Source organism: Salvelinus namaycush, chromosome 7 (assembly GCF_016432855.1).
Source record: "Salvelinus namaycush isolate Seneca chromosome 7, SaNama_1.0, whole genome shotgun sequence".
Classification (NCBI taxonomy): domain Eukaryota; kingdom Metazoa; phylum Chordata; class Actinopteri; order Salmoniformes; family Salmonidae; genus Salvelinus; species Salvelinus namaycush.
Window position 1 is genome coordinate 24,617,704 of NC_052313.1, and position 24,900 is coordinate 24,642,603.

Here is a 24,900-nt window from a genome sequence, read left to right on the forward strand (position 1 = left end):
GTTAGTGAAGGAGACATCCATCAAAACAGGTGACTTTACACATCTCCGTCATTCAAGTCATCTTGGCTGGTTGGTGATTAGCAATGATGAGGTCATACAATAGCAAGCGTGTATCCTTGACTACAGGGAGAAACGCCACGAAAATAAGTCAGATCAGTTTATTACCCTAATGGTTAAGTTACAATGGAAAACTCAAAAACACATCGCTCTCATAAACTCTGAGCTGAAACATTTATATTGGTGCGCAGAGACAAAGGGAAGTGCTACTCCTACACCATCCCACTCACTGTGCCACACACCATGCTGGCTAGAACCCACACACGCAGGCCGGCCGCTTGCCTTGCTGAACAACCAGGGCTGCAACTTGCCGCCGCTCCCGTAGCCCATGGGAGGCCCTGATAGGATACGCTCCGAGGGGGGGCGGCCCTTTCCCTTGCGATTGGCCACCAGGAAGGGGTTCTCACTGAAGTTGATTGGCTGGGAGTCCACCAGAATCTCCTCCTCTTCACCGGTAGGCGGGGCTTCCTGTCTAGCTGCTTCTTGATTGAAGGAGGTGATGGAGGGACTCGGAGAGTGCTGGGACATGTAGAGGGGCTCGGCCTCTATGATCATAGTGGGGCAGGACTGAGGCAGAGCATGGGGGTCCACGTGGTAGAGGGAGGTGGAGGGCTGCCCCAGGCCAAAGCCCAGGGGCTCTAAGGGGCCAGGACATTGGGTCTGCAGGGGGGCCTCCATGAAGGCAGTCACACAGACAGAGGGAGCGAACTGAGGAGGAGCCAGGGAGAGAGAGAGAGAGAGAGAGAGAGAGAGGGATAAAGGCATAGGAAAACGGAAATCAGAACAGAGAGGGATGCCGATAAAACACAGAAAGGGGGAGGGATAGAGAGAACTGAGGAAGAGAAAAAGACCGATATATAAAGACGAGAGGGAAATACAGAGAAGGTAAAGTCCAAGCTAGATAACAAGAGATGGAGACTGATCTCCATGTGTTAAGAAATTAGATAAAGACTGGAGGAAAAGGAAGTGGCGACAGATGGGATAACAGATATGGGGAGCAGTGTTGTGTAAAACGCTAAAATAGACACGCAGCTAATCTCAGAGTTAGACCCACTTGACACTCTGGCAGGCCACATACCAGAGTCATCAAACACAAAACTCATGTGTGACCAGCACTTAGTGCTACCAGCACATAGTGCTACCACCATGCTCAGAAAACAAGCCTTACGACACATCCATAGCCTAGTCAGCGTCCAAAAACCCAGCTGCAAAATTTCAGTAACTTTGCCAAAAGTCCCCAGGTATTCCGGAAATCCCGGATTTCCTGCTTATTCCCTTCTGATTCTGGGAATTTTCCAAACGGAATATCTGGAAAAATTCTCAGCCTTACACTCAAATACCTACCGTCCAGGTCATGCGCAAAACATCTCTAATGCAGAAGGGCTTTCGGTGTATAAGGGAGGAGCACAGCCCATGTGACAGTTCATTTCATCTGGGGAGAAGGAGATTCGTTTTTTGATTCCCGTTATACCAGAAGCATTAAAGGGTTATCTATCCTTCTAGTTACGCTCACATTAACACTGGAGCAGCCTTCCCTGCCACCGCCTTTAATAAACCAAACGCCATCAGTACAGTTGGACAGAAGACACTTAGGCTCCAGTTTACTCCTTACATTACGAATCAGGCCTCAATACACTCCACATACGGGACAACAGAAAGTTCATTACAGAAGCAAACCACAATGCCGGCCTTCATGCGTGACTAGATACAATACCGCACACAACTGTGGATAAGGTCCTTGGATAAAATAAATATTCTTTAACCAGAACGTGGCGTCACAGGGTGTGTTCCACAGGCAACACAGGTTTCGATCAACTCAAAATGTAATGTGCAAAATATGCCATGGCTTAAAGTCGGACGAGGCTTAGTTACTTCAGAACTACATTGTCCCGTGCATTCCACGACAATGGCCTTGACATGTCATGACAATCCAAATGGCGTTGCTAAGAATACATGCAGTCTTGAATTGTGACACATTGTGGTGTCGTCTTGGCGGACATGCCGGTAAAAATGTCGCCTATAGTATTGGAGGTCAGTGGGGTCACCCGCTGGGGTGGAATGTGAACAAGTACCCTTTTGGCACAGGCTCGGAAGACAGTAGAAGACAGCTGGGGGGGGGACCAACATGCCAACTGACGTTACCCGGCCGCCCTGGGAAAGGCTGGAGCCAAGTAAGTTTAATTACGAGACAATCCTGTTTACCGCATACTTTCAATGCTAAGAAGCACTAATAATCTTCTGGTCATTGAACCCAGTGGTCCTCATTCCAACTGTAATGCATAGCCATAATGCAAGAACAGCTGCAGGAGATATATATACATCTATCTAGGTTTAGCGTTTGCAGAAAAGCCCCATGGCTTAGTACAAGAGCTTAGATTCCTAATCTAACCACTGTGGCATAAAGAGAAAAAAAATATCTAACCCAAATACCTCGAAATACAATAACCATCCCTACTACAAACTAAGCAAGGGGAAAAAAGAGCAATTTTGTCACAAACTATAGCCTTGCCTATTCATTTATCTATGCAGACCCTAAAACAGTGACAGGTCTGAGACGGCCAAAGTCAGCACCTTGTCAGCTCATAAATCCTTAATCATTCACATCGTTAGCAAAATGGCTGCCGTTCACACATGGAGCTGGAACACAGAACTGACACAAAGACGGTCCAGAAAGCATCTCAATGTACTTGAATAGACGAAGGAAGGAAACGCACAAGAAATGAGAAAGATAGGACGATAAAGACAGAAAGACACAAAGTAGAGCACAGTCAATCCGCAGTCTTGTCTGACACTGTCCCTATACTCACTGTGGGCTGTTGGTTGAAGGGACCAGGGGTGCAGTAGCTCCACTCAGACCAAACTCTTCCAGGGACACTGACTGAATGACCGAGAACCCACATTGGGACACTCTCCCTCCCTCTTTTGCCCGCACCCCTCCGACTCCAATCTCAGCCAGGTTTAAAATAACCCCGAGCAGAGTCTGGGTGGTGTTGGGGGCAGCTGTCCCCCTCCCCCAAAACAACCCAGAGACTCCAGTGCTTTTTACTGTACCAGCTACCAACCATTTTGGCTGCATAATTTCCCTCCATCCCAGCAGATGATGTACATTCCTATGCAGCCTTTAGTTTTTCTTTGTGTACTCGCTCTTCCATTCGTCTCTGGCTTTTTTTCTTCTTTAGGCAATGTCTTTATGCCAAGGTGGACACACCAACATAACCTGCAGTGCAACAGTAATCGTCTCCATTAACAATACAAATGGATCCTGTTTTGGGATGCAGTGCTTCATCATCACATCACAGAATTCAACGGAATGGTTAGGTTGCATTGTAGATGCTGTCGATTCTTTGGGCCTGGCATACGCTAGACAGGAGGCCCAAGACGTTGGCGAGAAACGCAGGAGTCAAAGTTGTGAACATTGGGGGGGGGGGGGGGGGGGGCATTTCAACATTCTCCCCCTGGCCTCCAGAGGCACCTGCTTGGCCTCTGGTCACAGAGTTTCCCGGGAAGATAAACAGGGCAGATTCCACAGGGAGGTCTATTCTGGTCGCAATGGGGCCATTTCCAAGATAGTCAGCAAACAAGTCCAGGCATTTCAACCCAGGCATTTCACAGCCTTAGTCAGGAATCACAGGGTATATATAAGAGTTACCTCATCATTTCACCGTAATCATCAAAATGGGGTTTGCGTTACCTTTCAAGTAAAATCCTTAAATTGTTAACTTCAATTTACCCTGTTGACCTTCTGCAGAGCGGTGGTGGGCAGTGCGGCCAGCGTCCGGTAGTCCAGATTCAGAGGTCCAGTGCCCAGGTTCTGAGGGAACAGAAGGTTGAATGTCAGACCTACTGGGGGGGGGGGGGGAAGACTTCCTGTCATACTACTCTCATGTGTCGCTCAGTAACTGACCAAAGCTACTTCGTCATTACATAAATATGTATTGAAGCACAAGTTTCCAGAACATTCCAATCCAAATATTATAGTAAATTCATCTGGACTGGAGATTTCTTTCTGGTAGGGAGATGGTTGGTTGAGCTGAGGACTCGGAGGCCCAGGGGGTATCAGTCTCACCTCGGTCTCCTCTTCTAGCAGGCGAGTAGCCTCCTCACGCTCCAAGCGCATGCGCTCCTTCATCGAGAAAAGGGGGAGGTGGAGAGGAGGACGACACCCAGCCACACACACACACACGTGTAATTATAGAGAATGAGGGTGAAATGAGTGAAGGTGGGATGGAAAGTGAAATAGGCAAAAAGACAAACATGGAGAAATGAAGTGGCGGTGGGATGAGTGGAGATGGTGTACGGACGACCCAGACACATTGTGGGGGTAGGAGAAAGGGAGTGGGGGGGGTAGGAAAGAAGATAAAAGGAGAGAAAGGATAGAATCCACACACATTAGAAAAGTGCTCAGTTTATTTGCCACAGTAGCAGCAAAAGCATGCGAGGGAGGACTTGGCTACGTAGTCTCACTCACCACCTCTTCTCTCTCCCACTGGGACGTCTCTCGCGCTACCTCCACCTCCTAGGAAATAGATTTTTAGGTCAAAATGTTTCATATTAACGGGCATCCATTCTGTTATGCGTTTGAGGAAACATACGCTCCTTATTTTGTTAATCACTTTGCACTAGCACCTTTTGTCATTCTTTGGAGCATGGATTAAATGTAGTATATTTTTGCATCTCGGCCTCCTTGGTTTTACCTTGTCATGGTTTGTGCACCGGCCACCATCCATTGTAGCCTGAGCACAGAACCTCACACTGGATTTCTGCGTCATATTATTCTCACCTTCTGTAGGATGTCCATCTCCTCAGGACTCAGGTCTCGGTCTATAGAGGAGATGCTCTCCATGCTGTTCTTACGCACGATGCCCGCCGCAAAGGGGTTGGCAATGATGCCCGGCGACGCCTGTGAAGACGCACAATAAACACAGCGTCCATTTTGAATCTGACTCTGCAACTGAGGGTCATTAACAACCCGGAATGGATGTCAGTTTCCCTTACCTCTATGGCGGCAGCGTTGCCTGGGTCGAAGCCGTCACACACCAGCATGAACAGTGTGTCTCCCACGGCGCGGAGAACGCGCACGGCCTCCGTGTGGGTCATGCCCAGCAGGCTGTGGTTGCTCACCTCCAGGATCCGCATGCCCACCAGCAGACGGCCGTCTCTGGCCGCTGCACCACTGGAGCTCACCTACAACGGGCAATGCAGGGGGGGGGATAAGGCAATACCACTAATGGGAAAACCATCTACATTGGGGTAGTGGTTGACCCGGTGAGAAAGACAAGACGTAATGCCTAAAGGTACCTTGGATATGAAGATGCCCTCATCGGTGGCGTCGAAAGGGTTGCCAGCGTGGCCTTTGGCACCGCCACGTATGCTGATGCCCAGCTTCTCTCCAGTCTGCTTCTGGATCACTATCTCCTGTATAGGGACACATAGATCAGGATATGGGACTGTGTGTGTGGAGAAGGGGACAGAAGGTGTGTGTGTGTGCGTAGGCCTGTGTGTGTGCGTAGGCCTATTTCCGTGTACATGTGTGTTTACGAGACGTCACCTGCATCCCCGGCGGTGAGGGGTCTCTGCGCACCAGCATGCGGATCTCCTGTTTGTTGGAGAGCAGGGCTTTAACAGCCTCCTGGTGGGTGGCGTGGCGCAGGTCGATGGTGTTCACCTCCAGTATCCTGTCCCCGACCCGCAGCCCACTCTGACACGCCAAGCCATGCAGGATCACCTAGCACAGGCAGACAGAGGGTGAGATACACAAACCAGGAAACATGGGAGCAGGGAAAATATATATGAGAGGAGAGAGCGAGCGAGCGAGCCACCTTCGAGATGAAGACACCAGGCTCGCTGATGCCGAACGGATGACTGGCATGGTCGCTGCCTCCCACGATGCTCAGTCCCAGAGGGCCGCCCGCCTTCACCAACATCACTTCCTGTCAGGAGAGGAAGTGAAGCGACTAACGTAAACAGTGTTGTCTATAAATTTTTATTTTAGGGACTTTGACTAGGACAGGGGCACCAGAAAAACAGTATCTGGAGAAAAACATCACAGACAGAGTGTTCCAGCAGACAAATACCAAATACACATTTCAACTCAATACCTTAACCCAGAGAGCCCCCTATTTGACAAGACCACAAACCATCTATGGAACTACCATATCTACTTGTAAATGAGACTAGACACAGGCCTAAGCTCTTAGTCAATGGAACAGACCCCACTTCTTGGCATTATTCACTCTGAATAATACAGCATTTCACTGGGCCCCACTAAAACATCCTAGCATACAGTATTCAACTTAGGTTAGGACTAAGTCTTCGTACCATCGTCTCTGGAGCTGGAGAGCAGTTGAGATAAAGGCCAAATGAGAAGGCATTAAAACTGGAATAAATCTGAAGGTCCTTCATGGTAACTAACCACCACCTTCACCACACTGTACCATCTTCCCTCTCTCCCTCAGTCTCACCTCGATGGGGTACTCGTCCTGCAGCGGCCGGCTCAGGTGGGTCCCGTGGGGCGAGTCGTCGTTGCCCTCCTCCTGATCGGGCGAGTCGGAGGTCTCTGGGGGCGGGGGGGAGTGGGCGCGGGCGCGGGACAGGCCCGGGGAGCCCCCTGCGGTGCCCGGCTCGGCCTGGTCGCGCTCCACCAGGAGGGCGATGGTGGGGGAGGTGCCGGTAAGCAGCGCTACTGCCTGGTCATGCCTGGCCTCTGTCATGTCTACACCATTGATCTGAATCCAACGGCACAACCAATGAGGGTGGGAATCAGTAGGCTGACTGACCAACCACAGTGTGTGACACTCAGGACTGGAGGCTCGGTGAGGGCGGACAGCCATGTGTTCAGACTCATGTCATTACTGAGTAGAAGAACATCACGTTGCCATAAAGCTGCAAATCATCACTGTAAAATAACTCAATCATCGCTCAATATAGTACATTGAGATGTACCGTACCAAAGCAAGCCTGAGTGTTTGAGTGCATGTGTGACTGTGAGAGAGAGAGATAACTGAAGACACCAGGAGCCAGCATCCATACAGAGGAAGGGAGGCAGGCGGAGAGAGGAGAGAGAGGGAGGAGCAGAGGGCAAGCTAGCAAGAGAGGAGATTATCCTGGAAGCTACAGTAGGAGAAACCCTTTCTCCAATATTCCAATCTCAAAAAGTAGTCCTAAAAGTCCTGTCAACGCAATATACTATATTTAAGACTTTGGCCAATCTGACTTATGTCCATTCTATCCAATTGCCTTGCTCACTGAAAACACCGAGGGCAATATCATATGATGACGGCCAAATGGGCTGATTGAGTCAGCAACGGCACGCAGAGTCGTTAATACTTCTCTACAGGGCCAGGCCGAGTGATACAGCTCCATCTCAGTACTGCTCCTAGACCTGGTCTTAAGCTGCAGAAATGGTCAACTATCCAATTACTTTGCAGGGGGAATTTGAAGATGGATTGCAGTCTGTAAACTTACATAAACGAGGTCCTGAGTGATTGAAGAAAAAGTGGCCGATTGGTCCTCTGGTCCAAGTGACAAACAGAAGCCAGCACTGACCATACAGTACCGGCTCTTACCATTGGCTGATATGCTTACTGTGGCTGCTGCTATGGTAATACATGCGGTTACCACGTCAGCCGTTCCAGAGTGTGTGTGTCCCCCCCCCCCCCCCCCTCACCACCACACCCAACAGGCAAGGAGACACAATGTGCATTAGTGGCCATGCAGAGAGAGAGAGAGAGAGGGAGAGAGGTGGCAAGAGCGCGAGAAATAGAGAGGGGGGAGAGAAAGAAAGAAAGCGTAAGAGAGAAGCAGAGAGTAGGTAGGAACAGAATCATTCATGGAGCCATTCTATGATCCCCCCTCAAATAGGAGGGAGAAGAGGATTTGGGAGAGAGAAAGAGAAACGGTTATGATTCAGAGAACGAGACAGGAGTAGCCATAGGAGACGAGGCCACCGCACCACACCGCACACAAACGTGACTGAGGTTAGCAAATGTTGAGATTGAATGAATCGAGATTGGTTCAGGAATTTTTTTTTTTTAAAGCTGGAGGAGCCTGTACAAAATCATATCAAGGCCCTATCTTTGCAGCCAATGGACCATGGTCATAGGTATGGGCATGAGGGTACATGCAACTCTGGCAAGACCGTGCTACAGAATGAGAACACCATTACGATGCCAAAGAGAGGCGCGCACAGTGAAGCAGCATGCAGCAGGAACCTTGGCTTCAGCTGTCAATCACATACATATCAGCTAAGGTCATGTTAGTCCAGCCGCTACGTCCCAAATGGTTCCCTATTCCCTATATAGCTCACTGCTTTTGACCAGAGCCCACAGGGAATATGGGTGCTATTTGGGACGCAACCTAGATGGGCTGGCAGCAGCGGCACAGGACAAGCAGAGGCCCAATTCTCTCAAGTGGGATAAGTGTTAGTTGTCATTATAGTTGTGTTTGTTTTGGAAGTAGCAACCGGTGTGTGCGCGCTTGGTTGTCGAATGGGTGTGCGCTTGCTTGGTGTGTTTTGCAGGAAGTTGACACAGACCGAACCCAAGCTAATCCAATTCATCTTAAGACAAGACTAGACTTGGGGATCATAACAGTGTAATGCGGAATACTTTGCTGCAGTAAGTTTTGCATGATCCCTTCACTAAAAGTGAACAAATGGAAGAATAGGAGTGGGAAAGAGTTGTCTTTCACTATGGCAGTACCTGATCAAAACCATCTGTCACAGTTACAAAAAGAACAGGCAGCCTTCATTTCAACATAGCTAAATGCACTCACTATGCAGCAAGTCACTCCGGAAAACAGTGCTTGCTAAATGACTAAAATGTGTATGTTAACATTTCAACTAAAACATTGGCATGAAAAATCAAATCAAATTTAAATGAAGACAGGAGGATGGGGGCGAGAGAGAGGAGAGAAAAGCATTGGTGAGGTCCAAAATGGCTCTATTCCCTGGTCAAAAATAGTGCACCACACAGGGAATAGGATTCCATTTGGGACGGCTCCATGGGGCTAAAAACAGAGGAGTGGAACAGTACTCACGGTGATGACCCTGTCCCCGACGCGGAGCGTGCTGTCTCGGTGGGCCGCCCCTCCCTCTGCGATTCGGGAGATGTAGATCCCCTGAAGAGACGGACAGAGTCAGGAGACCGATCATAATGCGACGCCCTTCGGTTTAACCTACAGTGACGTGTCTGCTAGCTGTGTACCTGGTCACCCAGGGAGGGTAGGGGGTGAGACTGGTGCAACAATGCAATGCTAGCTCCATCACTGCCAGTCAGTCTATTCTGGGATGGCGGTTACCACAGGGTCAGCAGGGGACGTCCCGTAACGACTACTTCACACAGCCAGGACAAAATATAGCCTTGCACGCCTATATTCACGGTCACTAGTCTAATGCTGCTCTCAATAGTTGGCTTGGGCTTGTTCAGAAGTATTTCTGTGTTGGGTTGTGAGCACAAGAACACCATAATGCCTTTTATTACACTCCACTACCAACAACTACGCAAACAAATCCAATATTTAGCTGAAAACATATACAAAATATTGAGAGGTCGCACTCAACAAAAATGGTAATAATTCAATCCTACTGCAGTAAAATAAAGTTCAGAGGTTAAAGTTCAGAGGTGGCTAAGGTTACAGGCCAGTAACACCTCATGGACAACAGAGTCCGCCGCTCACGGTGACACGGAGACCCTGAGCCCTCCAGTCCCTTTGCCTGAAGAAGAGAGTTCCACAAGCTGCAAGGATGACCAAACTCCTCTTTGGACTTACAAACGATCAAATCAAACTTTATTTGTCACATGCTCCGAATACAACAAGTGTAGAGTTTACCGTGAAATGCTTACTTACAAGCCCTTAACCAAACAGCGGAGTTCAAGAAGAGTTAAGAAAATATTTACCAAGTAGACTAAAGTAATAATAAAAAGTAAAACAATAAGAATAACGAGGCTATATACAGGGGGCACCGGTACCGAGTCAGTGTGCGGGGGTACAGGCTAGTTGAGGTAATTTGTACATGTAGGTGGGGGTGAAGTGACTATGCATAGATAATAAACATCATGTACACGTGCAAAGTGCAGGCCTACTCCTAGCCCGCCTCAACAGAGACCATCTTGATCCATTCCAGAAAAGGCACAACATGACTTACAGACTCCAGCGGTGAGCGTGCGTCTCAGTTTCTGTCCGTGGGCTCCCTGGGCTGTGGGGGTCTGTTTGAGAGCAGTATTGCACAGGACATGTAGCCATGAACGTGGCCAATGCGGTGGCCCCAAAAAATACCCACATCCCAGTTACACAGGACCTATCAGGTGTCAAGGCTCGCTATTCATATCTGTCTCCTTGGCGACGGCTGTAAAACGTCAGGAGTGGAAAAGTGGCTGTCTGAATGATGGAAACCTTGGAGGGGTTGAAGGCTATGACTGGGCATTAAACAGAAATAGGTAGGAAACGTACCACTCCTGACTAGACTTCTCCCTCTAATGCTGTAGCTAGTGCAGTTAGAAGGTGCCGTTGACTTGTGAAGTGGGACAACCTGACACCACACACGGTGTTTCACCACGAAGGGATTAAATATTCACACGACCTAGATATGGAAACTCTAAGGCGTGTCTCACTGTGTCTACTGTACATTCAGCAGGTACGTGTGTGACTCTGTCTGCTGTACACTAAGGACGCGCGTCTCTCTCACCAAGTCCCCCGTGCGGTAAGCTGTGGAACCCTTGCCCCCGGCGATGCTGAAGCCCAGGCCCTTGTCGTTGCGGACCAGGCAGGCAGACCGCCTGTGTCGGGGGCCTGCGGGGGAGCTGGCCTCCATGCAGAAGGGCAGCCCGCTGGCCCGTCTCTCCCGGGGGAAGTAGTCGTCCTCGGGCCTCAGCGGCGTGGTGGTGATGGCGTTCTCCGGCTCCACCATGTGCTCCCGGATGACGCTCATGGAGACGGCGGTGCCCGAGCTGCGCAGGGCTTCCACCGCCGTGTGGTGCTCCGCCCCCTGGAGGGCCACGCCGTTCACCTGAGAGGGAGGGAGCAGAGACCATGGTTCACATGGCTCTCTCTACAGTCAAAAGGCCTGTTCACGTAGACCATGAACGCAACATCTTATCGTGCGTGCACAGACTTTACCTCGAGGAGTTTGTCTCCCACTTTGACCCCAGCCCGGGCCGCAGGTCCGTCCTCAGACACCCTGGAGATGAAGATGCCCTGGAGGGACAGACAGACGGACGGACTCTAGTACACAGTCACAAGGCCCAATAGGTCCGCAGAATAGGAAAGCGTCCCAAATAGTACCCTGTTCCCCATGTAGTGCACTACTTTTGAACCAGGGCCCTGTAGAGCAGTAAATGGGGAATATGGGACGCAGCCCATCGGTACATTTAGGAGTGTCCACAGCGGTCCTCGGCCCTCACCTCATCATCCCCCTTGTAGGGTGTGGATCCCTTTCCTCCGGCTATGCTGATGCCCAGACCCCCAGTTTGCCGTAGAATGGTCAGGTTGTGCTGGAAATGGAGGAGAGGGGGTCAGCGCACTGAGTGGAGACGCCCCCATACAACAGCCCTATCGTCAGATAGACAGGCTGGGACAAGAGGGATGAGGACTGCGGCATTGACACAGACTAGGGACAGACAAGACAGGGGCTACTCTGGTCTCAGGGCTAAACTCAACTCAAGTGTATGTTGAATGAGGGGGGAAAAAACAAGAGCGTGTTGCCTTGCATCTCACATTGCAGAGTAGCTACATGAATTTATCAAAAGGCGGCCATTTTGCCGTTGAAGCAGGAAGAAAGCAGTATCATTAAACAGTAGTACTAAACTAATTACCCATCATATCACAATGCATTGACATTAGCCCAAAGACACAGTGAAACAACTGGACAAACACGTATTGCTTTTGACATAAAAACAGTTTCAGACACTAGCACGAAGGTGTGTATTTGAGGAGGGGGCTGTATGTAACACAATACTATGTCATGGAACAGTCACAACGGGGGGGGGGGGGGGGTACACACACACGAGACACTACGAATCATAACATGTATGGGTCTGAACTGGGTGTGTGAATGCTGTCCGCGCAAGCCATGCAGAGTGGGGGGGTGAGGGTGAGAGATAAGTGGGAGCGAGAGAGGAAAGAAAGAGTTGAGTGAAAGTGCTGCGTTGGTGGGGGGCAGCGGAGGGTGATTCCGTTGGGTCGTCAACGACGACAAGGCTCCGTTCTCTCACAAACTCGTTGTCACCGTTGCAAAATGCAAACACGGGCACATGACGCACATGCCAACCAATCCACAGGCATCCTCACCAGAAGTGCAGTCACTCACCAAGGATTCCCCCATAAATCCGAGCCACACAATCACTCCATTATGAACCGTGTTACATCTTTGAAGGTCATTTTAACCAAATGAATGATCAAATATACTTTTATGCCATTACGGGGTACATACCACCATCGACAAATCACCAAAATGGAATTTCTCGTGGAAGAATGGTGTCGCATCCCTCCAATAGCGTTCCAGAATCTATGCCAAGGTGCATTGAAGCTGTTCTGGCTCGTGGTGGCCCAACGCCCTACTGAGACACTTTGACTAGCACCAGTGTTACACTAGCGTATACACTTACGTTATACTGGGGAAACTGAGTTGTTTCCATAGCTAGGGCTGACAGTGAGGACTTGTGAAGAGCAGAATCAAGAACCTCTGCATTATCAAGACAGTTGCTTTGTGAGAAGGTGTTAAAGTTCACATTCAGCCATTGTTCATCATATCCATCCCAAACAATGGACATTTAACCAGAATCGTATTTACTGTGTCAGGTGTTTCACATATCCTTGGTGTCTCTATTGAATGTTAAGTTCTGAACAGAACTGATAAGCTGCTCGGTGGTTCTTGAGCTATTCATCAGAGCAGATCATTGAGCAAAGTGCTTACACTCTGGACTGAAATCACCATACAGAGCCAGGCGGAGTCCCAAATGGCACCCCATTCCCTACATAGTGTGCTACTTTTGACGTCAAAAGTAGTGCACTATATAGGGAATAGGGTGCCATTTGAGACGTAGCCCGGTGTGTTTCTTTTTCATGCGTTGATAGATGGACGGTGTGGTACCAGAGGAAACGGCTGGTTTTGGCATACCATTCAACTGTTATTTCATGATGCACATGTTCTCACAAAAAGGTACGCAATTATTTTAGATATCTTTATAGAAGACACATTTGTCCTGGTTAGAAGTTCCATCTGTGTGGGCCAGATCCCTGCTAGTGCCTGGTGAGAAACTAAAACCTGAAAGAAGACGGACCTCCATCACAGACAGCAGCACAAGCAGCCCATTCACTCTAGGGCCTCTCAGCCTGAACAGGGGGATGAAGAAGAGGAGAAGAAGAAGAGGGGGGGGCGAGCCACAGCGTGGTAGAACCCGACAATGGGGTAGGACGTCATTGAATGGTAACCAGCTTTGCACCAGATAAAATCTACCCACCTTTCTTACAATTCGTATAACCTTATTGTTACAGATATCATTTTAATCCTATAACCCTCTGTCCATTTTGGTCCCCTTCAAGTTCTGTGTAGTCCGCTTCGAGTTCTATCACGCTGGTGGTCCATCAGAGAGTTGTGGTGAACATTTCCCTGGCGATTGGCTTGGATTAATCATGGATTTTTGTGGGCTATTTTTTGGTTCCCCTCTGAGAGCCAGCGGGTGGGTGAATGGGTGAGTGAGTGGGGGAACGAGAGAGAGAGGGGGGGGGGGGGGGGGGGAGAGTGGATGGATGGAGTGAGAGAGAGTAAGTACAGACCTCTTCCTCCTCAATTCGAGCAGGCTCAATCAGCAGATTATTGACTTGATCAAATGACACCCCCTGTTAGGACAGGAACCAGCGAGAGGCATGCGGATTAGTGAGGCCAAAATAACTAAATATGCACACAAGCATACTCCAACCAAAACAAAAATCGGATAAATCAAAAACAGAACACCGCACACACACGCATACAAACACGTCAAAGAACAATAACACACACACACACACACACATTCAGCCACAGGGATAAACCCCAAAAGGTCATATCCACGATTGTATAGTGGTTGAACTAGGGACTACATTTGATACGGCCAATTTCATCGCCAGTTGAGGTCATTTGAACAGTGGCAACATCGGTCACACACATCACTCACTCCCCAGCCACCAGAAGCGGAAGCAGGCAGGGGTGGAAACTCGAGACCCAGGATGAGGTGAGTTACAGGCCACACGGGGAGGGCAGCTTGTGTTCAGAAAGAAAAGCGGGGGAAAGAAAGCAGTGGCTCCCAGCGCAAAGTCCCCTCCAGCCTATAGACAGACACCACAGGAAACCCTGTTCCCCTTTGTAGTCATTTCATTTATACACATTCTACTGTGCAGCAGTCGTTTTTCAGATTGATTACAAACATGATTGACAAGTATCTACAAGTACTACTCAAAAAACCCAGGAATCAGATCATTATATCCAAACACCTCAAATCAACATTAGATATTGTATGACTTTGCATGTACTCCAAGTGATTGTGTTTGCAGAGCTAAAAAGGTGACAGCCTCACACAAAATAATTGTGAAAAGCCATTGGTGCGTTTCCCTTCAATGTGAAATCTGCAGCAAAATGGTGAGAGATTGTTCCGTGCTGTAGGTGTACATTTAGCAAAAAGCGGTTTGTCTGGGTCTCAACATTTCCACCTCGGCCAAGAGAAATTCTGGATGGTCAAGACAATCAGACATACACACCTCCATCATTCAACGCACATTAGTTAGCAGCGCTAGTGGTGATTACGATTAATAATCAATTTGAACACAATAATTGTCTTCCGAGTCATACATTTCAAGAGCCATATCCACACACTCTCACTAACACACAAATGTAGGAAAGCAGGTAAGGGAAAGTTCATTAACCAATTAAAAACACAACAGCAGACAGCAAATGATACGGAGAGAAGCATAGTACTGAGGTGGGCAGACAGAGGCATGGTGAAGGAGGCCAGCAGGAGGCCAGCATAGGAGTCTAGTGCACAGCTGATGGGGTTGGGGATTCATCATCTTCACTTTTTACTAAGCAGATTTGATGGGTATTATTGATAAGTAGTCCTTGAGATGCTCAGAGGAGCCACAAGAGGGAGCTCCACTCTGAGCAGTCTGGGTAGTGTGTGGATAAAATAATATGTGTTTGTCCAAAATGGCACCCTATTCCCTGTATAGTGTACGACTTTTGACCAGGGATTAAGGAGACATTTGGTACACAGCCTTTGACTAAAGGAGTGAAACGTGTCCATGTCCGAAGCGTTTAAACAACTGACACCTGATTTGGTGTGCGCTGGTTGTCCGTTCGTAAGACCGTCGGTCTGTCTGACGACATTTACAAAACGTTTATCAAATACTGTTAATGAGAAAATCCACTCGTTAGTTATTATGTCTTTTATCAAGTTACCGAATACCGGCTGCCGCCGTCTGTGAACGTAACAACGAAACCTGCTTGTGTGGGACAGAGAGAGCAACGTAAAAGCACGAGTGCAAAGCCATAAGACAACTCCCGGCAAACATCCCCGGCAAACATCCCCGTATCCATTGGTTTGTTTTTCCTATGCACGGCAACACGGCATGCAATGTCATCTCCTATATCGAATCCAATGCCAGCAGTCCAGACCGAATGCAGGTTGCATGGTGACAGATCGACGGGGAGCTTCTATGCACTTGCGTGTCTAGGGGGTGCATAGAGGCGAGCTGCAGGCCAGTAACATGTCAGCGTGAAGAGAGAAGGTGTGCAAGAGCTTCATTCAACTGTCAGCTTCATGAGGCAAAACGCAAAAGGAAAAACTAGTCCCATGGTTGTCCTGGCTAATTTGAAATTGGGATACATGGTTAGGGCGTGGAGTTTCGCGTGACCAGCTGACCCCTGTTAGTCTAGTTATCAGAAAAAACATGAGGGCCCTGAACACGATAGCTGCATGATATGATAGTGTGTACATTTCAGTTTTGTACAACTACTCATTATAGACTATGTTCATATTGTAAACATGTGTTCTCTAACCCCCCACCCCAGCCCACCACGAGCCCAGGTTACCTTGACCGGCTGCAGGGAGGAGTTGGCATGAAGCAGACTCCTATCCTCCAGCTCTGGCTCTTCTATCCTGTTGTGGCGCTGTGGAGTTACCATACACTCCTCCCCTTCCTCCTCCTCCTCCTCCTCCTCCTCCTCCTCCTCCTCCTCAGGGGCAGTGTGGTGCGAGGCGGGGTGTTGGGCCAGGTGAGCGTCGGGGCTGAAGCCCTGCAGTAACGCGGCCACCGCCTCGGGTTTTGGCAGCTTGGTGATCTTGAAGTTCTTCTTGTAGTGCGGCGTGTCCTTCCTGATCAGACGCTGCTTCTCCGTGGGGAACTGGGGCCTCTGTTGTTCCTCTTCGTAGCTGTGTGGGACACCATCCTCGCCCTCCTCATCGTCACCATTCTCGTCCCCACCCCGGTACACAGGCTCCTCTGCAAAGTGCACCGTGGGCTGGTGGGAGAGGGGATGGTGTGAGTAAAGGGAGAGAAAGAAAGAGCAGGAGGGAAGGGATCGTATTCAAGACGAGGACATCTCTCAAGTTACTGTTATGCATGATTAATTAATTGACCTGACCAGGAGAAAGTGTATAACTAGGGAACATAGTTTTTCCTGGCCAAGTAAAACTCCAGGTCTTAAAAGGCAGCTCCAGTACTAGGAGGTGATTGTAACAGACTGTCATAGTAGTGAATAGTGAAACTCACCTCTACGTACTCCACCTCCATCTCATCTAGCTCCTCCTCCTCCTGGGGCCCACGCCCACCCACCAGGTCTGTGGTCATCAGGCCCCGCCTCTCTTCGTGGGAGTTGGCCGAGGCCGTGCTGTTGGACGCCGCAGAGTCGTGGCTCTGATTGGACAGATCGCTCAGCCGCTTCTCCTGCAACCACCAATCACACGGGCGGAATGTAAAAACAGGTAACACTCAGAGGTAACACTCAACAGGTAACACTCAACAGGTAACACTCAGATGCTGTCAGAACGTTACACAATGACCCATGACGCTGACACTGCCCAGAAAGAACCCACTTCTTACTTGGGATACACATGCTTTACTTTGTGTGCCCGTCTCCCAAATGGACCCTAGTCAAAAGAAGTGCACTATAATGGGCAATAGGGTGACATTTAGGACGCAACCTTTTATTTATATTTATATTTTTGCTCATGGATCTCATGTACGGTGCCATGTAGGATGTCCAGTGGCGTGTTGGTGATGTGTTGTACCTCAGCACCAGGGGACTCCGTCTCTCCATCAGCTCTGGAAGTGTAGGCCTCATTCCTCCTCTCCTCAATCCCTTTCTTCATCACTTTCAGCTCACTGTGGTGTGGTGTCGCCCGCCGCTGGAGACCCTGTACACACGCACCAGTAAACTCCCCAGACTGACAGTCAATTACAGACAGTCCTCCTCAGGCAAACAGTAAATCAAGACCCAAGGACAAAGTAGGACCAACTTGTGACGCTGCCGAAACAATGACTGATTGTCTGACTGGACGCCCTCTCCATCATGTTACTTTCACCTGATGCCCTGTCAGATCAGAGGTCATAGTGGGAAAGGAATGGACAAGGAAGCGAAGTTGAGAGCCAGCCATCGAGTGCTTCACTTTAGAATGTGTTGGCTCGTGCAGTGCAGGAGTCACGTGAACAAAGCTCCTTATCAGCGACCGGGGTTCAATCCACACGTCCGCCATCCCCCACTGTTTCTCCCACCTGCCTGTATCCCCCTCTCATTTCATAACTGTCCAAATAAAGTGCCAAAATAACCTACAAAATGTATTTAAAAACAAAGTGTATTAATTCTCTCGTTACTCATTGTGTATTATGTACTGCTAGTGTTATAATTTGTCTCTCTGCATTGTTGGGAAGGGCCTAATAGGTAAGCATTTCATTGTTCGTCTACACATGTCGCTTATGAAGCATGTGACAAATACAGCTGTATTTTGATTTCTCTTACCCTGCGCTCCGCGGCCGCCTCGTCGTCCTCCGCCTCCTGCTTGGTGGTCTCCTCCTGGAACTGGATGACTGACACGCGGTTCAGATTGCTGTCTGTCCAGCTGTCGTCTACACTGTTCTGGAGCAGGTTCTCTGTAGTGAGAGACCGGATCGAAGAGAGAGACCGAGTTACAAATCAGGTCGGACCTTCCAACAACTAACAAGATAATGAATTACTGGATTGAAAAAAATAATGTTTTGATGGTACATGGGATGAATGGATGTTAGGAGAAGTGATGGTAACTAAATCTGGGTTGAGCGCGACAGGAGAGCGAGAAGGACTCTGGGTTATAAACACAGGCTACGCTTCCAATAGTTAACATTAGATGACAGCAGGATAGATGAGCATTGTCACTGGACTCAAACGGTCATCGTTATGGAGCAGGGAGCTAACGGGCGTTACTGGCCTGCTACGTAAGACGTGTAACTGTGACCAAGCGCCAGACGCTCCTATTCACTTCAATGAGACCTAAGCGGCACGGGTCCAGGATGGGGTTTTTATTTTCAAGATCTCGATGCACAGCTCACACCCGAGAACAATTGATCAAGTGGCTTTGCGTTCTGCTCACGCTGGTCAAACATTACACTTCCAGCGTAGCAGGTGAAACACCTACCGTGTAGCCCTTATGTTAGAGGAAGTGAAGGAAAGAGGATATGCAGAGAGAGAGAGTGAAGAAATAGGTAAAGAAAGTCTGTAAATAGTGAAAAACCTAGGACAAAGCTGAGAACAGAGGTAGTGAGAGAGGAGGAAGAAGATCATGATGAAGATGACAGTGGTGTAAGGCTAACTCACCCAGGCTAGAGGAAGGCTGCTGGGGTAGCAGGTAGCAGGTGAGCACCTTCTCCCCGGTGTTCTCCTCATCCTCCGTCTGGAACTTGAGCATGGGCTGGGACTGGTTCTCTGCCAGCCACATGGCCTTCAGGTTGAGGTTGGCCAGGGCAAACGGGAGGTTCTGTAACCTGTGCACACCACACAACACCGTTAACAACATGGACGCAACATATGGAAAGTACTATTCTGATTTATAAGAATACATCCGGTGTGGCTCAGGTGATAGAATATTGCGCTGGCAACGTCAGGACCGTGGGTTCAGTTCCTGCTGAGGCAACTCATATGAAAATATATGCACGCCCTGCCGTAACTCGTTTTGGAAACAGTGTCTGCTAAACTGCATATATTACATTACTATTCAATTGTAAGGCTTGATAAAAAAAAGGATCAAACGAAGGAGGTCAGATGACTTGAGGAGCGGCGATACTAGATATAAGAGAGGATCGCACCAACGAGTTGCGGGACCTATATGGGAGGCGTAGCGGGGTTACCTGTTCCCTGCCACGTCTAGCACGTGGAGCTCGGTGGCGTCGGCCAGTTGAGCAGGCAGCTTGGCCACACGGTTGTCCCTGAGGGAGAGCACGTTGAGGCTGGCGCAGCCGCCCAGCTCATCGGGCACGCTGCCCAGCCGGTTGCGGTCCGCATTCAGGTTGGTCAGCTTCTTCAGCTTGCCCAGCGAGCGAGGCAGAGTCTACAGAATTAAACATTTACACATTTCATGAATATTAAAAATAATGCATCTCAAGGGGGTTGTTAAAAGGCAATGAACTGTACATTTGTTCTGAACCAAAGAAACTTGGTTATAAATGCAGTGGTTCTGCACCTGTAAGAGGTTCTCGGTCAGCACGAGCTCCGTCAGGTTCTCACACTCTCCTATGGAGTCGCTCAGGTGGGTCAGTCGGTTCTGGTCCACTTTCAAGATGGACAGCTGCTTCAGAGAGCCTGGAGAAACAACAAACATCGAGTCAGCCGGGTCGTATTCATTAGCGCACATCGTAGCAAAGCGTTTTGTAACGGAAAATGAAAGTGTGTTTATTGGACAAGTTCAGGTCCCCTTTGAAGTCAGTTATTGTCTGTTTGGTTCATAATGAACATGAGCAAGCTTTTATGTCAATTTACTAGCATTATTTCCCCAATAGGGGGCAGTGTAGTTCTTCATGAGTCAAGTGCATTACCTTCAATTGCATTCATGCAACGATAATGTCCATGGGTCTACTTATTGGTAAAAAGCAGACACCTTGGCAAAGTACTTTAAAAAAAGTTCCGTTTGACAATGAAGCTACTGTGTAAACCAGTTCAGGTGAATAAGGCACTGTACAAAGGGACAGAATGCCATCAGTTAATATTTTCTCCCTCCCTCCTTGCATCCCTCTCCTTCTCACCTATGCTGTCAGGGACCACCTCCAGGAGGTTTTGTGTGAGCAGCAGGTCAGTGAGGGCCAGCAGGCCGCTCAGCTCCGAGGGCAACTCCTCCAGGCGGTTCTCTGACATGTCCAGACACACCAGCCTCCGCAGGTTCCCCAGCTCCTACACACACACACACACACACACACACACAGGCACAGCAATGTCGTTTTTAGTGTGAATACTCACTCAAATGTACGTGATGGGTTTCATACTGAACAATATTCTGAGTCTAAGCGAATAAGATGGGCATAGATGATGAGCCAGGACCATACTCACTGGTGGCAATGAGGAGAGCTGGTTACGGTCCAACCACAGCTCCCGTAGCTTAGGGAGAGCACCAAGTGTGTCTGGCTGTTAGAGATAGAGGGGAAAAAGAGAGAAGGTAAACAGAGGGCATGATGTATGTCATCGTTGCTCTGCTTTGTGACACGAGGCCAGGCGATCAGGTGTCCTGAGCCAATGTACGCTAAAGCGAGTGGGAACAAACACGCAGCATCCACTTAAATATGCATAATTTGGGAAGAGAAGAGGTGGGGTGGCTACATAAACACACATCATACGCCCCAAATACCCCCATTCCACTCTGGGGTCCCCAAATGGCTGTGGAAGGGGGCAAGATTCAACTGAAAAAAACAAACTATATATGCACACCCACGCACTGTGCCTGTTGGCTATGCCCATAAACCAAACAAAGCATGTTGCTATCCAAAACAAGATGGGTCCTGTTCCAATTCAATATGGGAAAAAAACATTATCCCTGCGGGGCAATTCACTTTGAGCTCCAAAAAAGGCATTGGGAATCAATCCCAGAGAACACAAAACCTGTAAAAATGACCCCAGACTGTATCTGAGTGATAAATGACATTAAAAGACTTAGCATCCCTGTCAAGGCTGAGCAGTGTACAGTATGACAGGCAGGGTGTCAGGCGGTAGCATGACGTCAGGTTGTTTGCTCAGACTACGCCCTTGTCAGCTCAACAGGCACTGTTTACCCTGTCCCAATGAGAAGGCTAGCCAGGCAGGCGTTCCCATGCTCAAACAAACAGGACTCAAGGGTACAACTACGGATGTGTCCCAAATGGCACCCTATTCTCTTCATAGTGCATGAGGGCCCATGGCGCTCTGGTAAAAGTAGTACACACATTATATATATATATATATGGAATAGGGTGCCACTTGGAGCTTGTTCTTACCAATACTTCCAGTTCATTGCTGCCCAGGTCCAGCTGTTCCAGTTTCACCAGGAAAGAGAGCGACCTGGATAAGAGGAACAATCAATCATGAAAAACCCTGAAGTAATGGGGACTACTGCATAGACACAGTCTTGTTGAAACACACTCAATTTGAGAACAGATTTATAATCTATACAGAAACACATCAAGACGACATCTGGACTGTTACAGTCAGGACCAGATATGCTAAATCACTAAGCATCACGCCCCAATCTTTCACACACACAGTCACGACAAGCCAAGCTTGTCATTCAGCAATCACAAATTGACAGTCTGTCCCTATGACAACAACTGCATCAATAGAGAAGGGAGCTACTACTGCGGTTAACTAGTGAACAGATACACTAGTGACGATTGAGGTCTCCATTGTGCTTCAAATCACTAGTCATATCATCAATCACTAGTCATATCGACTCCTTTTTAGGAAACAACCACCTTTGCTAGCATGGAGGGAGGCTGGGAACTATGCCAGGCTAAAGAGGGCACTTACGTGGGCAGGGACTTGAGCAGGTTCTCCCTGAGCTCCAGCGTCACCAGGTTGGCCAGGCTGCAGGAGAGAGGGAGGAGGAGAAGTTAGTCAGATGGGGTGTCTGCTGGTCCTGGTTAACTTGGCATGGCGATGGGCCTCGTCCATCTGGTCACTCAGAGCAGTCAGTCTGTCTGTCTGAGAGCCCACTGTGTCATGTAATTAGGCCTGTACCAGTGTCTTTCATTTTACAGAACGAGGAGTTCAAATGTTTAGAGCAAGAAGGAAACCCGTGTCGGAGTTCAAATACCCATTCATGCAAGGTGGTTGGTCTGCATATTTCATTGGTGTGTGTACTTACTTTCCTATGTCGTTGGGCAGTGTCTGCAGTGACACGTCGTTGAGGGCCAGGTGGGCGAGCCCTCGCAGCTGAGTGAAACCATCAGGCAACCTAGTGATGAGGACAGAAGACAGGAAAACAGATGGAAAGGGAGAAGGAGCGAGCGCGAGAGGGCGGAGAACGAGCGAGCGACCCGGGGGAGAGAGCGAGCCGGGGGAGGGAGGGAGCGAGCGACCCGGGGGAGAGAGCGTGAGTGAGACGAGAACACGAGAGAAAGTAGGTAGTTTCTCAATGGCCCTTCAACACCAGCCCTTGAAGCAGTTGGAATAGCTTCCTCCCCTGCCTATGTGTGTGTCCCAAATGGCACCCTATTCCCTTTATTGTGCACTACCTTTGACCAGGGCCTGTAGTGAACTATATAGAGAATAGGGTGCCATTTGGGACGGACACACATTATGTGCCCAGATCCATCTGACAAAGCACTCACCATCACCACTGCTGCCAACAGTTATTTTCCTATTCTATAGGAGGAAGCTGCAGCAGGGAGAGGGTTTGCCTTGTCGAGCATTCCACTTCTATACTTAATACCATGCTAGTTTCTGGGTCAGCGAACAGCGTACTGTAGCCTCACAAAGCCTTGTTCTCCTCTAGACGTTTTGCTCATGTACATAATCTAGTACTGAGAAAGGTCCTGCTCTGAGCCTTTGACACATCTGGGCGACAACTTGAGATATAAATATATAGCAACTTGTTAAAATATTTCTTTGTCCACTTCATTGTTTTGGGTTGTTTATCTTCAAGGCCATTATGGAAAGAAAGAAAGAATCACAAGTATGACAATGAACTACTGAAGTGCACCTCCCCCCACGTATCTCAAATGATAACTTGGTATGGCCCAGACATTTCCTCAAAGGCAACAGGAAAGACAGAGAGAGAGAGAGAGGCGGCCCTGGACTGATCCACTAACCTGGAGAGGGGGTTTCCACTGAAGTCTGCAATCTCCAACGCCTTGCAGAACTTAATGCTCTCGGGGATCTCAGGAATGTCTGCGGAGAGAGTGAGTGGGGGGGGGGGCACACTCAGCACGATAGACACAGACAGCGGGGTCACATTCTACTGAGACCACCATTTCAGGTTCCCCTCCCTTGTAATCACTAGCAGATGGGCTGGTGATGATGGGAGAGGGGGACAAAGAACAGGGATGGATGGGGCAGAAAAGAGGACGAAGAGAAAAGGGAAACCCCTTCACCTGTTCTCATTGACAAGACTATGATAATTACCATATTTTTCTTTCTTACATGATCAGACATTCAAGTAACAGTCAGTGTCGATGTCATCAGCCTGATCGGTACCATTTAAAAACGCTTGGCGCGCGCACACACACACACACACTCTCTCTCTTTGGGGGACTACATTAAGGTTGGTCTGTATCTGAACCTTAGATGTATGTATACTGCCAGAACTTGGCCCTAACCTAACCTACACATAAGTATGAAATCCATGCTAGGTTTAGGAGCCTGGTCCGACACATGGAGACTGGTTAGTGTGTTACTCTCCTGGGCAATAGAACCAAGGCAGCAGTAGCTGAGCACAGATGGACTAAGTCGTTAGGCCACATCTCCCACAGCTCTTGGCTCGGCTGGCAGCCCCTGATGCAGTCGGTCTGTGGCACCAGGACAGATGTCTCATATAAACACTCCCCACTATGTAATATTTACAGCAAGGACACAGAGGGCAACAACTACTAGGACTAAATAAAGCAGGAAACATTTGAGATCGGTTTGACATATACGATCGAGGGCGGATTGGACTTGAGCGCCTGGCATTGGTTTCTAGGGGGTATATGTAGGGTTTAAATCCCAGATCACTTTTCTTACATGCCCTTCTGTGTCCGTGTTTAACTAACAGGGCTGGCAAGGCCAGGAGTGAGTTGGGACATTGGTGAGTCGAATGTGTTGTTTTCAGCTTGTTGGTGCTGTACTGTCTGCCACAGAATCTGTTTCTATCGGTCTATAAGGCAATTGCCTGCTTGCTCGTATTTTGTGAAGCTTGTCTGCCCATGAATGCAGGTTTTAGCTCTAGGTCTTACTTTCTTGCTGGTTCTCTGAAAGTGGTGTTTGCAGCATGCTTGCCAAAGCAGCATTTGTTATTTATTAGTTGGTCGTTAAAATAATTGTCTGTTCATTGTGGTCATTTGCATGCATGGTTGCAATATGCTGGTATTGAACCTGGTTTTGACCCCAGCAGAGGAGGCCACCGACCGAGTGAGTGTGTGTGTGTGTCCTAACCGTTTCTGGAGATGTCGAGCTCCACCAGCTGCATGAAGTTGGCCACCTCAGGAGGGAGCCTCTGGATCTCATTGTCACTCAGGCCCAGCTTCCGCAGGTTCAGAAGTCTAAAGAAAGGCTGAACAGACACAGGGAATTACTGGGTTAGGACTACAAAAAGCTTGGACAAAAGATAGATTGTGTTTTGAAACACGTCAGCTTTAAATAAATAAAAGAGCACCTACACATTGAAAAATGCCATCAACGTTTCCTTT

General features: G+C 48.8%; 1 protein-coding gene across 9 annotated transcripts in view; it reads right to left on the bottom strand.

Annotated features, from left to right (window-relative positions):
• scrib (scribble planar cell polarity protein) overlaps positions 1-24,900 on the bottom strand; it is a 108,127-nt gene that overhangs the window by 13,690 nt on the left and 69,537 nt on the right. For 6 of the 9 annotated variants that reach the window (XM_038997804.1, XM_038997812.1, XM_038997811.1 and 3 more), the window contains 28 exons: positions 24,647-24,764; positions 23,326-23,404; positions 22,380-22,469; positions 22,043-22,099; positions 21,514-21,577; positions 20,597-20,671; positions 20,296-20,440; positions 19,737-19,855; positions 19,405-19,604; positions 18,875-19,041; positions 18,044-18,174; positions 17,316-17,441; positions 16,798-16,971; positions 16,118-16,546; positions 13,831-13,893; positions 11,457-11,546; positions 11,173-11,250; positions 10,742-11,062; positions 9,094-9,174; positions 6,519-6,782; positions 5,877-5,987; positions 5,606-5,782; positions 5,356-5,472; positions 5,053-5,241; positions 4,838-4,957; positions 4,526-4,573; positions 4,124-4,180; positions 3,788-3,868 (listed from right to left, as the gene is read on the bottom strand). In XM_038997804.1, coding sequence (XP_038853732.1) covers positions 3,788-3,868; positions 4,124-4,180; positions 4,526-4,573; positions 4,838-4,957; positions 5,053-5,241; positions 5,356-5,472; positions 5,606-5,782; positions 5,877-5,987; positions 6,519-6,782; positions 9,094-9,174; positions 10,742-11,062; positions 11,173-11,250; positions 11,457-11,546; positions 13,831-13,893; positions 16,118-16,546; positions 16,798-16,971; positions 17,316-17,441; positions 18,044-18,174; positions 18,875-19,041; positions 19,405-19,604; positions 19,737-19,855; positions 20,296-20,440; positions 20,597-20,671; positions 21,514-21,577; positions 22,043-22,099; positions 22,380-22,469; positions 23,326-23,404; positions 24,647-24,764 — 3,771 coding nt within the window. The remainder of the gene's footprint in view (positions 1-3,787; positions 3,869-4,123; positions 4,181-4,525; positions 4,574-4,837; positions 4,958-5,052; positions 5,242-5,355; positions 5,473-5,605; positions 5,783-5,876; positions 5,988-6,518; positions 6,783-9,093; positions 9,175-10,741; positions 11,063-11,172; positions 11,251-11,456; positions 11,547-13,830; positions 13,894-16,117; positions 16,547-16,797; positions 16,972-17,315; positions 17,442-18,043; positions 18,175-18,874; positions 19,042-19,404; positions 19,605-19,736; positions 19,856-20,295; positions 20,441-20,596; positions 20,672-21,513; positions 21,578-22,042; positions 22,100-22,379; positions 22,470-23,325; positions 23,405-24,646; positions 24,765-24,900) is intronic. The other 3 variants (XM_038997813.1, XM_038997805.1, XM_038997806.1) reach the window with 2 other exon arrangements.